Source organism: Nesoenas mayeri, assembly GCF_963082525.1.
Source record: "Nesoenas mayeri genome assembly, chromosome: 16".
Lineage (NCBI taxonomy): Eukaryota > Metazoa > Chordata > Aves > Columbiformes > Columbidae > Nesoenas > Nesoenas mayeri.
Window position 1 is genome coordinate 4,167,949 of NC_137562.1, and position 13,144 is coordinate 4,181,092.

The 13,144-nt window shown below is 40.4% G+C and overlaps 1 protein-coding gene across 1 annotated transcript in view; it reads right to left on the bottom strand.

The window, feature by feature from the left end:
- ATP9A (ATPase phospholipid transporting 9A (putative)) overlaps nucleotides 1-13,144 on the bottom strand; it is a gene marked incomplete at both ends in the record, with an annotated part of 55,016 nt that overhangs the window by 24,089 nt on the left and 17,783 nt on the right. The window contains 10 exons of the mRNA XM_080354441.1: nucleotides 201-413; nucleotides 3,086-3,198; nucleotides 3,915-4,057; nucleotides 4,819-4,979; nucleotides 5,569-5,645; nucleotides 8,487-8,562; nucleotides 9,473-9,553; nucleotides 10,755-10,849; nucleotides 11,415-11,466; nucleotides 12,335-12,393. Of these exons, the coding sequence (XP_080210567.1) occupies nucleotides 201-413; nucleotides 3,086-3,198; nucleotides 3,915-4,057; nucleotides 4,819-4,979; nucleotides 5,569-5,645; nucleotides 8,487-8,562; nucleotides 9,473-9,553; nucleotides 10,755-10,849; nucleotides 11,415-11,466; nucleotides 12,335-12,393 (1,070 nt within the window). The remainder of the gene's footprint in view (nucleotides 1-200; nucleotides 414-3,085; nucleotides 3,199-3,914; nucleotides 4,058-4,818; nucleotides 4,980-5,568; nucleotides 5,646-8,486; nucleotides 8,563-9,472; nucleotides 9,554-10,754; nucleotides 10,850-11,414; nucleotides 11,467-12,334; nucleotides 12,394-13,144) is intronic.

A 13,144-nucleotide genomic window follows, 5' to 3' on the forward strand; every position in this document is an offset into this window, starting at 1 on the left:
TTATCTCCTTCACTGGAATGAAGTATTTTCACCAAAGATCGTGGGTTTTTTTGTGTGGATCTTGTTTGTTTGTTTTGGTTATGTTTTTTGTTTGGCTGGTTTGTGTGTGTTTGGTTTGGGGTTTGTTTGTGGGGTTTTGTTTGTTTTCAGTAGCAAGCAAGGTCATATTTACATTTTTATACACCCAAACAGACACTGACCTCATCAGGACTGGAGGCCTGGTACACCCTGCACGAGTCCTCGTAGTGTCTCTCGGCTTCAGCCTGGTCCGTCACCCCGTTGGACTCGTACACGGGCGTCACGTTGTGGCACAGCGCGATGGCCTTCACCGCTTCGTGCACGCGGCTGCTCATGGTTTTACGCACCTTGGTGGCCAAGGTCAGGCCCTTCACTGCAGGTGGGTCCTGAGATTGCTTATAAAAAGAAAAGCAGAATAAAGTCTTATTGCAGTGGAAAAAGGATAGTTCCTACTTCAGTGAAGACCATATATGCAGCAGTTGTGCACACTTATGTCCCCGAGAATGAGCATCACTCTTCATACACCTTAACTCAGACCATCACTGGGAACATACCCCAGCATAATGCAGTTTCGTTATCATTGTCACTGGTGGAGTAAAGTGCCCCAAAAGATTTATCTAAGTTTATGGAACAGTATATTGAGAAAAAGACCCTTCATTGCAGATCCACCAAACACCGACTGATGAAAGACCAAGGTCAGAAGATGCAGGGAAAACACTTTTTCCTCCACAAAAGACCAGTGGCTCTGATAATTTGGAGTCAATTTGGTTTCATGTGCAAGAGAATATAATTGCCAAAACCAGAAAACAGATGACTCATTTGGACCTAGAAAATCTTAATCACATTCATGTAATTTTTAATACTATTTTTAGTATCAGAACGGGAGTCTTCGGATAATTGCACAATTACTAAATTATCCTGGTTGAAGAAGGGACACACAGTGATCTAGTTTCCTGCTCTGTTAACCTTTAGTGTCAAGAGGACAAAAGTTTCACTTCCAGGTCAAAGGCCACAACATGGTAAAAATAAGAGCAAAGAATAAGAACTACAGTTCAAAATGAATCATTGCCAGCAAATGCTTCTCATTATAGGCAATCTCACTTGGTAATGATACACGTTTTATGAGACACATGTTCTACCAGTGTAATTCCACATGCTATTTTCCACACTCTGGCGATTAGAACATACAAGATCTTCAAATTTAATATTGCCGCTCATCAGCACTGTTGCAACAGGCTTTAACCAAATCAAACAACAGCAAACTCATCAGAGTCACCCAAATGTTCTTGGCAAATATTGAATACTTTGGCAAATAATTAACCAGTAGATATAGTACAAAATAAGAGCAAATAGATCTGATGAGTTTTTCCTTTTTTTTTTAAGTACAGTTCAGTCATTTAAGGGTCTGAACACCGAGAGAAGAACCAGATGCTTAAAAGGCCATGAAAACAGAGGAGGGAAAGCGAGTGAAATGACTAGAGGAGTTACAAGTTACCTCAGACACATGCCAGTGAAAAAGGTAATTACTCAAAATACCAGGTATTTATCAACTGTCATATGCTTAGTTAAAAGCACATTGCAGCCTGACGGTCCATGCCACCAAACGGATCACTGAGGTCACGGGAACCTGCTGTGTGTCTTTACCACCATGAACCAAACCCAAAAATAAAAATCCTATTTACAGTACAAGGTCCCTTTTTCCAGGCAAGAACGCTGGCTTTCATGTTTCACTTTGTGAGGGGTATAGAAAGCACACTTCAGTCTAAAATCTCCAGAGCAAAGCAAAACCAACGTGACGTTGAGAAACATAAGGCACTGCGTTGGGTGTGCGCGCTCAGGGAAAAGCGTGAGCACTTTGAAAATTGCTGCTGTGGTTTCGGTAGGAATGAAGCAATTCCACAACTATTCAGAAATTAAAACGCTCGATATATGACATGGGAGTAGTAATTCATCACTAACCTCTGCAGGTTGTGTCTGTGGAATCACATGTTGCAAAAGGAGAAAATCTAATTGTCATTAAGCCACAAAAAAGTTATTTCTAGCTGTAGTTGAAAGAACAGTTATCAACAGAAAATGAAAAATAATGCTTCCATGATTACATAATTAGTGACAATTCTTAAATCTTTCATAAATACTAGTGGCTGGAACATAAGGCACTGACAGCTGATTTTTTTAAAAAGGTAGTAATATTCTCAAGTAAAACCTCATCCCCTGTTTTAAGAAAGAAGCGTGTATATCTAGATGAAGTTTCAACTGAAAAGCATCTTATCTGCTGTAACACGCTAAGGAATATAGTTTGCTGACCCAAACAAGCCCCATAGCATTACCTGGTTATCATACAAAACTGAAATAGAAGTCTATGAACAGAGATTAAGGCTTTTAGATGCTGGCTCACCCAGCAGTACTGAAAGAGGAATGCAAGGGAGAGAGACTCCCCAAACTGGGATCTTCCTGTTCTATACTTTACATGCTGACCTTGCTGCCTTCTTTAGCTGTAGACATTTCTCAAAGCAGACGTCAGTTATGCACCATATAAGATCACTGGTGCTTTGGTGAAAGAATCCCACTTTTAACATTTTATTTTTTAACAATTAGGCCTAAAGCAGGAGTACGAGCACACTGTTCTCTGTTACTGCTTACTAAGTACCTATGGTTCCTCTTTATTTATTATTGCCCCAGGACACGGCATTTCAACCAGCAATTTAATCCACTAAATATTACCCAGAAATGACTTTTCAATGAAACAATTTCTGTGGTTGCTTAAGCAGAGAATATTTGAATAAAATTATGCTATCTTACAATCAGGCCTTAGTAGCAAGACACAGGTGCCTACTCTTACAGATCCATGAATTTGCAGTGGCAGTTAAAGACTGGTGGATGTGAAACAATTTACAAATATAATAAGCAATTTTGATAATATTTATGTATTAAGCATCCAATGATCTTCAGACTTTTCCAAAAAGTAATAGTTAATAGGCAGATTCCTGCCATATTAATTCACCATTAGCCCAGTGACCCAGAAAACTGTTTTGTGAATAAAGAGCAAAGTAATGCAATTTCATTCTACCTGTGTGTATATACTGAATATGTGGCTCTGCACTTCATCCATGGAGTCCAGGCCATAAGCTACAGTTCCCAGGTGAAGTCGCTTGAAGACCATCTCATTCTGCGTAAGAGTTCCTGTAAGAGGCAGCACCAGACATGGAGCAGGAGCCAACACATCTATTCCCCAGCACACATTCTCATCCTTGCTATACCCCAAATTCACGAGAAATCGGGCTGGAAGCCGAGTCAGCCACTGCACCAGGTCAGCACAGGCTGAGGCCAGCAAAAAAGACAATATTAACAAACCTGAGGGCTGATTCTCCTGGGAAACAGTGGTGCACATCGCTGTGCCAGTAAATAAGAACAAGATTTACCCCAAAGTCAATGCCAGCAAGAACTGCAGGCATAATTCTGGTCCTGCTGGAACCAGAGAAAACTTCTGGAAACAGCTTCAATGGGACCAGGATTTTATGTTGGACCAAGCTTTTCATTAAAGCTTAGGTCTTCCAAATTCAAGCTCAACTTTAGAAGTGCAAGGACAGCACCAGACAGACTGATGGCACATTGCTTTTAATTTTATGCTCAGCTTTTGGTTTAATAGAACACTTCAAGTGTTCTTTGAAGTAGCGTAATATTCCTGTCCTATGTGACTTAAAGTGCATTCAGAAATAAAAATTGGAAAGTTTTTTCTTTTTCAAAAACTGAATAAATCACATTGTCAATGTGACAGGAAAGGCATATTTCTTCTAGTCTTACGAAATCTTACATTATATTCTCTGGCTGGCCAAAAACGTAACAAAACCCAAACAACAACATACAGTGACTCAAAACTGTATTTTCTACATAGATACCTGTTTTGTCTGTAAGCAAATAGGATATCCTCCCCAGCTGCTCAGGAATAGTGCTGGAGCGAACCACAGTCCCAGGGATTTTGGAATCTCTGCGGATGACCCAGCTGTAGACAATTTTCCCCATGTCCAGATTCACCCGTAAGCTATGCAGGAGGAATGGGAAAAAGAAAATGTATCTCCAGTTAAACTCTGGAAAAAATCATAGTGAACTCCTATAGTACAACAAAAGGACACGTCTTCCACACAGAATTTGAGCTGCCAAAGAGGGTGTTTTGGGAGAAGTATATTCAAAGCCAGTGGTTGCGTTGCAAATGCGGAGAAGGACTGTGCATTGCTGCACCAGTACTGTAATTCAAAGATAGGTGATAAAATTATGTTGAGAAGAACAGATATAATTTGAGAGGAAGATGGACACAGATAAGTAAGGACAGTGGGACTGATATGCAGACAGCAGGTTAAAAATGGAGCCAAAATGAATCCCAAACCTACACCGAAAGTAAGAATCTATTTATTAATAGAGTGTAATTAAATATCAAAGTTTCAGTCCACTCTAAAAGGCAACTGGCTCCTGTTACACTACATGCTGTATAAATATCTCTTCTTTTCCATTTTTTGCTCTGCTCTTATGCAAGTAAGATTCTCAGCTGGAACACTGAGATAAAGGGCCTTGAATGACTAATCCACAGTCTGAGTTAGTCAGTGAATGTGTGAATATTCTGAACAAATTCAGCAGAAACTAGTAAGCAATTCTTCTGTTTGAAGAGTAATTTGATCTCTATTTCTAGATTTGCTTACTTGTCAAATGAGGAATAGGTAAGAGGTTATGTGCTTATTCATACTAGAGGCATGGAGAAGGATGCAAAGGAAACAGTATTTTGCTGGGAAGAACTAGCAATCACCTTACCTAATGGGAATGATGTTTGAGAACAGAAGGAGAAATCTTATGATCTGAAGATACCAACGGCCAGCAAAGTGCTGAAGGGCCACCATGACAAGCGAGACCACCACAAGAGCCCCAAACAGGATCTTGGTAAGACAGTTCACCTCCAAGTCAAAAAGACCAATCTAAAGAAAATAAAAACATTCAAACACCCAAGAAAAGACATTAACTCAATGTAATATTCACAAAGGGAATAAACTGCCATATCCACCGAGCCATTCTCCACTAGTCTACTTCTCTTTTAAAACACTACAAACATAATTAAATTTACAAGCAATATTGTTGTCAGCTTACTAAATAAGACTTCTACCCCTTGGAAGCCAAGCAATGCATGAAGAGGTGTGAGAGGAGTCATGCTGCCAAAACTGCAGACTATAAATCATCCCTGCACCTAGTTTTAGCTTCTCTACAATAGAAGAATGCAGTAAAATAAGTTTTCCTATTCTAACTGGGACTATCTTGTTATAAGCACATAAAACAATAATTTTAGCAATCTTAAAAAAAAAAGTGAGAAGATATTATAAGATCAAAAGAACAAGGAGAAATAGATTTTGCTATGGTAGCTATCTTCAGTCGTAGGCTGGAAGATATGTATCATTATTCCTATGAGGTTGTCTCTATAGTGTGTATGATAGCACTTGGAAGGATTTTCTTCAAAAAGGATAAATTTCTGTGCCTTTTTTATTTATTACAAGACTGATTTCCTTACCATACCTTACTTCTTGGGTTTGAAGTATTCATCACGCTGCGCAGTTCCCTTCCAGTGTAGAGGACAACTCCCACAACGGTACCTACACAAAACAGAGCGGCATCAGCTGAGGAAAAACAACCTCCGCTTATTTTCTCTATAAAGAGATTTGTTGGATCCAAAGACTTGACAGCTGGAAAGGTTTTTTAGCGGGCTACTTTCAGAAGCAATAGCAAGCAGAAATCAGAAAAGACGGTACCAGAAATACAAAACCTGTGGAAAAACAGATTTTGAACAGGAGACATCCTACAAAAAGTCAGTAAATGGATGCAACATCCCAGACCGCATCAGCGAATGTGCATGGAATGAGAAGTCATCAACTGCTTTGCTCTGTCGACTTGCCCTGACCCTTTTCTGATGTCAAGTTGTCTCTCCTCACTATAAATAAAAGTTGCTAAGGACAGAGGATTTCTTGGGTTTTCTACCTCTTCGAATCCCACTTAGGTGTGGGTAAGCCTGCGTTACACCAGATAGCAGCCCTTCATTGTGTGCTAAAATTAAATCAGTGCTCTGGGCTATGGTTCTTTACTGGTGATGGTTGCCTCAATCTGAGTAAAACCCATTAATTCCAACAGCTTCCGGAGACAGAATTACCTTATTTTAAAATCTACAATTTACTTTCAGTATTTGTCTAATTGCTGTTCCCACCAAAAGGCGAATGATACCAACTCCTACCTCACTGTAACAGATGGAGCTGCCGGGACTCTATCAGTGTGTTTTAATTCTATGTCCCACAGTTGCTAAAGAGCTGAGAGTGAAGTTTTCCTGTTTCTTCTCACAGAAACATAATACAGTTTAGCACCGTAAATTACTGGGTTTCTACAGATTTCTCTTTAAAACTTTGCAAAAAGCCATAAAGAAAAAATCTATATACCGTCAAGAGTTTAAAAGCCTAATTTTTTTACTAGGAAATTTTAGGGGTCTGTGAAAATGGGGAAAAAAAGAAAAAATCACTGCTTTTTTTGGGAAATACCTTGTCACTTTATAACCTCCCATTCCCCTACTACTATTAATGATCAAAGTTTTAACAAGCTGCAAGTGAATTATTTTTAAATAAGACTGATTCAAAAGAGGTGTTTTCTAAAAATATGCTGGGAAACATTCCTTTAAAAACAGCACAAAAACAAACAAAAGCAACAAATCAACCGGAGCCAGGTGGCAGATGGTGGGACGATCATCCCAGTTCAGATCAGCAGACAGCACAGCTACTCCACATCAACTGCGAACAGTCAGAGTCGGGCTCATTGCTACTGCAGCAGATGGAGAAAGCCACGTAGCTCTGCGTCGCCTTACTAGCCAAGGCTGCCCCAGTGAGACGGCGTCACCGCAACTTGACAGCTTTCACTTACAGAAGAAAAGTAACATCCCCATTTGTTTTCCTATCAGAAATAATCCACAACATGCTATTTATTGCCATAGGAGAAAGCAAAAATGAATATTATTATTATTGATCAAGTCAATCAAAATGAGGGGGAAAACCTGCCAGGACTAGCGAACAGTGTGAAGGTACACTGATACATATAAACCCGACGTTTCCAGTTGCTTTATGGCCATTCAAAACAGACTCAACCGCATAAACCATTTGAAACGACGAAAATATTTGCAAATGTTATTCCTATTAATTGAACTCAAAGATGTCTCCCTACAAATAACTTTGTTCCTACTCAGCAGGCAGGACCGGATGCAAACAGTAAGTTCGTTTGGGCAGAGTTCGTTAGGCGCCTTCACTGTAACAGGCTCAGCGCAAGATCTGCAGCCGCTCAAGAGCTGAGACAAATTGAAGCTTCAATACAAGAGGTAAGAAAACTGCCCTGGGAAAGGGTGCTGCAGGGGAAGTAGCCACACAGGTCAGAATCGCCAGAAAAATAGTGTTCCATTTCTCCATCTGTTTTGTTCCAAAGTGGGAGGAGCTGAGACTCGTGCATAAATACCCCTAGTGGGTATTTGAAGCTGCCAGGCTGATGATTTGTGTCTGCACTCAGAAGGGAGAAAGGTAGTTACCTACTGCATGACAATTCCTAATCTATAAACATAATTTACTTTATTAAATTGTATTTAGACAACTAGTTTTTGTACAATCCTTTGGTCGCAGCACTGAGACAACACTGTAATACATTTCAAGGAAGAGTCTGAGTAGGATCAAATATAAACATAAAGGAATAAAATTTATCCAATTTTCTGCTTTGAAAAGAGCAAATCAAAATATTTTCAGCGCTTCAGAAAAAAATCTTTTGAAGTTCACGTTCCTTCCCATTATTATTAATTCCATATACACTTAGGTACTGCACTGTGAAGTCTCTCCATTCAACAACTTCAATTCCAGAACAGCATTTCGCTCTTTTCCAGCTACCACCCTGCAAACCGTGCAAGCACGCTGGACAGGAGAGGAACAAGGCTTTTACTTTGACAAGTCTCTACAAGAGGGTATTGATTAATCTTAGGCCTTGGGAGCTTATCATTTCTATATAAACCGAAATCTGTCAAAGAATTTATTTTTTTCCTTTTTGAAAGTATGTAAGATGAACTCAATGAAAGCACTTACTTGGAAATCTTTCATCTTAAGCTTCTGTTACCAGAATCTATTTGACACTGTTTCTGTTACAGATTAGGATGTCAAAGCAGAGAGCAATTAAGTGCTATTCTGGTCCTAGATCCTAAAGAAGTGCCCAAAGGCCACTCCAATTCTTTCTCATCTAGGAATGTCCAAGAGGCAATTAGACATCAGCTCAGCCCCCCAGAGGTGTAAGGACAAGTGGGAAACCTCATTCCAACTGCTAATTTCTCCAACTGACAGAGATTATTATTCCATTACGAAAAGACCTTTAAAAATTGTTAACATATTCCCTTAAAAAAAAAAAATAAATCACACATGCCTCCATCTTACCTGATGCAATCACTGTGCTGGCCCATAGGGTGTTTTCTATGCTTAAACTTTCATTCACTGGAGGGTCACTGTCTTCCTACAACAGGAGAAAACCAAACAAACATGTCAGTAATGGAAAAGGCCAGTGAACAGCAGAGTTCCAGAGAGGTGTTTGGAAAGGGACACTTGTAGAGAAGATGAAGGATTTTCACACACCCAGGTAAATCTCTGGTTGAGTTTTGGGTTAAGAACACGAGCGCTTTGTTGCTATTTGTGTCTATTAAAATACCTCTGCCTGCTGAAGTCCCTCAGGAATCATAAATGAGAAAGGGATTTGTCAGCAGCTCTCCAGGGACTACAGGGAAACGTTTCCTCACTTGGCTCACGCAGATTAATAGCATTTCTCCTGCTACTGTAAGATCTCACTGAGAACCTGTTTGGACTGCTCAGTGATGCCTGGAAAATTGTCCGATATGTACCAGAAAACAGCTACAAGAAAGCGCAATTCCTTTTAGGCACCAAACGATTAATTCTATACAACTGTACCTTTGCATGAGAAAGTGAAGTCTGTGCAGAGTTTATACAGGAACTGCCTCCCCAAGCCTCTCCAACTCCTATTCTGTGCCAGCACTATTAGACCAGATTAAACTTTGCCACATAAACATAAAAGGGCAAAACCTATAACTAAAATACCAGCAAACAACTTCTAAAAAGTTGTAACTGTCTCCTATTTGTTACAAACCCATTTGTTCTCTGTAAACTGCTCAAGGGCAGATGAATCTCTCAAATTTTTCATAATCCCACTGAGAAAAAAACAACTTTTGCCCCAACCAGGCAAAGCACCTTCCCTGTAAGTCAGAATATATAACTATTTTTTTTAATTATGATATTTCACAGTGGCTCTGAGCTGCTGCTCTCTGAAATAGGAGGCAGATATAACCGAGTTTACATAGGTTGCACAGCAAACACTACATCTATTATTTCAAGCATGTATCAGGAAGACTCACCCTTGTGAAGGTCCCAACAAAATTATGTATATCGATATTGGGTTCTTCTGCATACACATAGGATCGGATTTGCAGTAGGTCCTATAAAACAGACAGGTTGTGGCAGAAAGTTAGACAATCACATTTTAATAATTTACAAATATTTCTACCAAAAAAACTTTGAGCAAGGGTTACTTATCAAGTTAAGATAATTGCTAAATTATATTACTTACTGGAGACCAACTGTCTAAGAGAAAATGCAATTGTACCAGCTTCACTGAAGAGTTTTTCTTGAAGTGATACCTGAGAGACTCCTGGGAGTCACTTAGACATCAGTGCCCCATAAATGAGATTTCAGCTTGAATAATCAAGACAGCTTAAGACACTTCTTACTTCATAGCAAAGAAGGTTTGGACTAGTCTTCCAAAGCAGGGAACTCAATATTTTGCTCAAGATGCCAGTGCCACTAGGGACAGATATGCCAGTTCTGCACAGTGTTTTCACTGCTGGCTCCTACACATGCACAAACTATTCACGCCATGAAGAAAACACCTTGCTTTAAAGCCTTTGTATAAAATAAACTTGTTGCACTTTTTACAGAGAGAACATCAATAAAATAGCTACTTGGGTTCTCCCGTCTTTTTCTTGTTTTCTTTAAAAAACAAACAAACAACAGAAGCATGAAGTACTTTAGCTAGAGATTCTGGAAAAAAAAAAACCAGTATGTTTGATGGAGGTTATATGCTTATTTCAGATCACACAGTGGAGCTTCCATGGTGATACTCCTGCTTCATAGAGGCAAGCAATGAAAACTGAAATGGCTTCAGAAGCAGCTCATGGGAACGCTTGAATTGTGCCTCTGAACACGCTGCAGTGCAAGGAATGAAAGGGAACACTTGAGAAGTACCACCACCAAGTATCCTGCAACAAGAGCTATCCTGCACTAAGTTACTGCAGTGGTCCCTGGAGAGGAAAAAGCAGCCAGGAGCATCCTACCAGCAGCCCCCTCCCACTGCGGGGGCATCCCATCTGCCTACCCCACTGGCCACTGCACAGCTTAGTGGTGACAGCCGTGCGGCACAGACCTGCGTCACCTTACCTGAAATCTTGCCTGGAGCTCAGGAAGAGCTGGCTCACCCCTATAATCACTGTTGCCAAAGCCAACCTGCAGCATGCACTGAGAACAATGCTGCATCAACCTGTTTGTCAAAACAACCCATTAACTGAAGCATCTGAATGTTTTTCAGGTAGAACAGATAACTCATGTTTACCCAGAAGAATATTTAGTAGGAAGGCAGCTTACAGAAGCGGTTGGCAGTCTCTGAGTACAGGTCACAGGCAGCCGCAGTTTCCAGTCTGTCTCACCATCCAGCTGGTCAGTGCGAAGGAAACAAGACCCTGTGGATTTCCAACACGAGTCAGTGCCCTGTCCTGGGGTACACCTATAGCACATGAAACAGCTTCATATCTAGGGCACCTGGCTTTCTTTGGAAACAGTATCTCATTTAAACTAACATTTCTCAACAATGTAGGAGTCAAAAGAACTATATTCTTGCATAACACATTCATTTCCTTCCTCTAGTCTTGAATACAGTGAGACTCTGCACAGTACCTTTAAGACATTTGAAATGTTCTCATTAGTCTTTATGTTTTCTAATCCTTCAGATTAAACATTTCCTTATCCTACACTTAACAAAACAAACCTGAAGGGCAAGTAGAGTTATTTACATCTACAAAACAAACTGTTGTACAGCAAGATTCATTCACCCTGGATTCAACCACGTACATTCTTTGATTAGCAGAGTATAACACCCTGAGAAGTGGCAGCCCATAAAAGCATTTGAATTCTATCTCTCCAAAATTTTACTACTATCTATTTCTTGCACATTTCCAAAAGATAATTTTCTCTAAACAACCAGCGAAAGGTTAATGGCTATTTTGACAATTGGTTCCAGATGTTTACCATTCTTCTCCGACGTCCTCAGGAAGATCATGTCAGCAGGGACCCGCTGGTTCTGTTAAGAGAAGAAAGGCCATTATTGTGCATACACCCCTGCACGCGTGTGCAGCCGCCTTCCACAGCCCCACCGAGACCAGCAAAGGGGCTACGGAGGAGAAAGGGGATTTCTTTGTCAATCTGAAGCTTGGTATTCATTTTGCTTTGAATCTTAAACTCGCTTCCCTGCAGAATTCCAAGTGCAAGAATAATAACTGGTGCCAGCTCCCACTGACCAGATCAACCAAGGGATAGTTTTACAAAAGAGCTAGTGAGTAACTCTAGAAGTAGGAAGAAATTTTAAGCTAATGCTGGTTTCCTTTTAAGGAGTCCCATGCTAGAAGAAAACATGTATCTGGAGTCTACAGCTACCATTTTTCTTTTCTTTTTTTTTTTTGGTGCTGAATATTTTCAGACTAATAGTTTTAGAGGACAAAGCTGTTTGCACAGAGACTATATGGAAATTAAAAATAAATATCAGTGGGTAAAAAATACACACAAACTTGTACAAAGGGGGAAATATACCTGTACATACCAGTGCCAGCAAATGGATCACTGTCTCCCAATACTTGTGTTGTTTACACAGGTATTTAACCTGTGTCCAACCATCAGAGACAGGACCAGGGAGGCTGTTAACCTTACTATAGTATAACTGGAATAATTAAGTTATAGGTGCCTATCTAGAGATTTGCTCCCAATTGTAAAGCTAATGATGCTATCTTGGTGAGGCGGGGGAACCCTGAAAAGTGATTAAATATTGTAACTAGTGTTCAACACTTTACATTCTAAGCCTATTGTAAAACAAATGTGACTTCAAAAATATATAATTTTCTATGGTCTTGCAATAAAAAGTACTTCATGCAGAAGAGATACACATAACAGCTAACCTTCTCGACAATGATGAGGTCGCCTACTTGTATGTTGGAGCTCTTCACCTTCACAGTCCCTGCAAAGGAAAGATATCAGTGCATCAGAACAGGGTCTGTGGGTGCTGGGGGATGCTCATCACCTCCCTCCCTCCCACTTGGCGGTTCTGGAGAAAAACAGGTAACATTTCTATGACAAGAATGAGTCAATGCTGCCCTGTAAAGACCCTCCAAGCCCACTGGTCACACAGTGGTTCTGGATCTGTGAAAGGGGCTGACAGCCTCTCGTCTGACAGCTCCAGACCTCAGCGCTGGCTGCAGAAACCCACTGGTCAGTCCCTGGCGATAGCTCCGAAAAAAGCCCTTGAACTTTTGGGTTTTTTTTCCACACAGTTTAACCCAGGAGTTTGAAAGTACTTTTGGCATCAGGCAGACAACAGAGCAAGAACAGGAAAATCACCATCTGTTGACTCCTCTTCCCTAGGCGGCTGAAAATTTAACACTCAACTCTCAAGCCAAGACCTGGGATCCATAAGTAAAATGGGCCCATGTTAAAAACCAGGCTCATTTCCTGCTGTGCCGCAGCTCTTGTCTCCAGCCCAGCTCTCCTTTGCCTCTCAGCAAAGCCTGACCAAGCCCTGCAGACTGTGAGTCCTACAGAAAACGCATAAATATTTATTTCTTTACAGCTGTCAAACATTTCCCAGTTGCTTTAAAACAGGGGATTAATTTAACAATTGGCTAGTAATTTCAAATCATTAGCCAGTTCTAGATTTGGCTTCTCAGCCTCACCAGTGATTTATAATCAGTTAATTTGAACCTTGCCTCTAT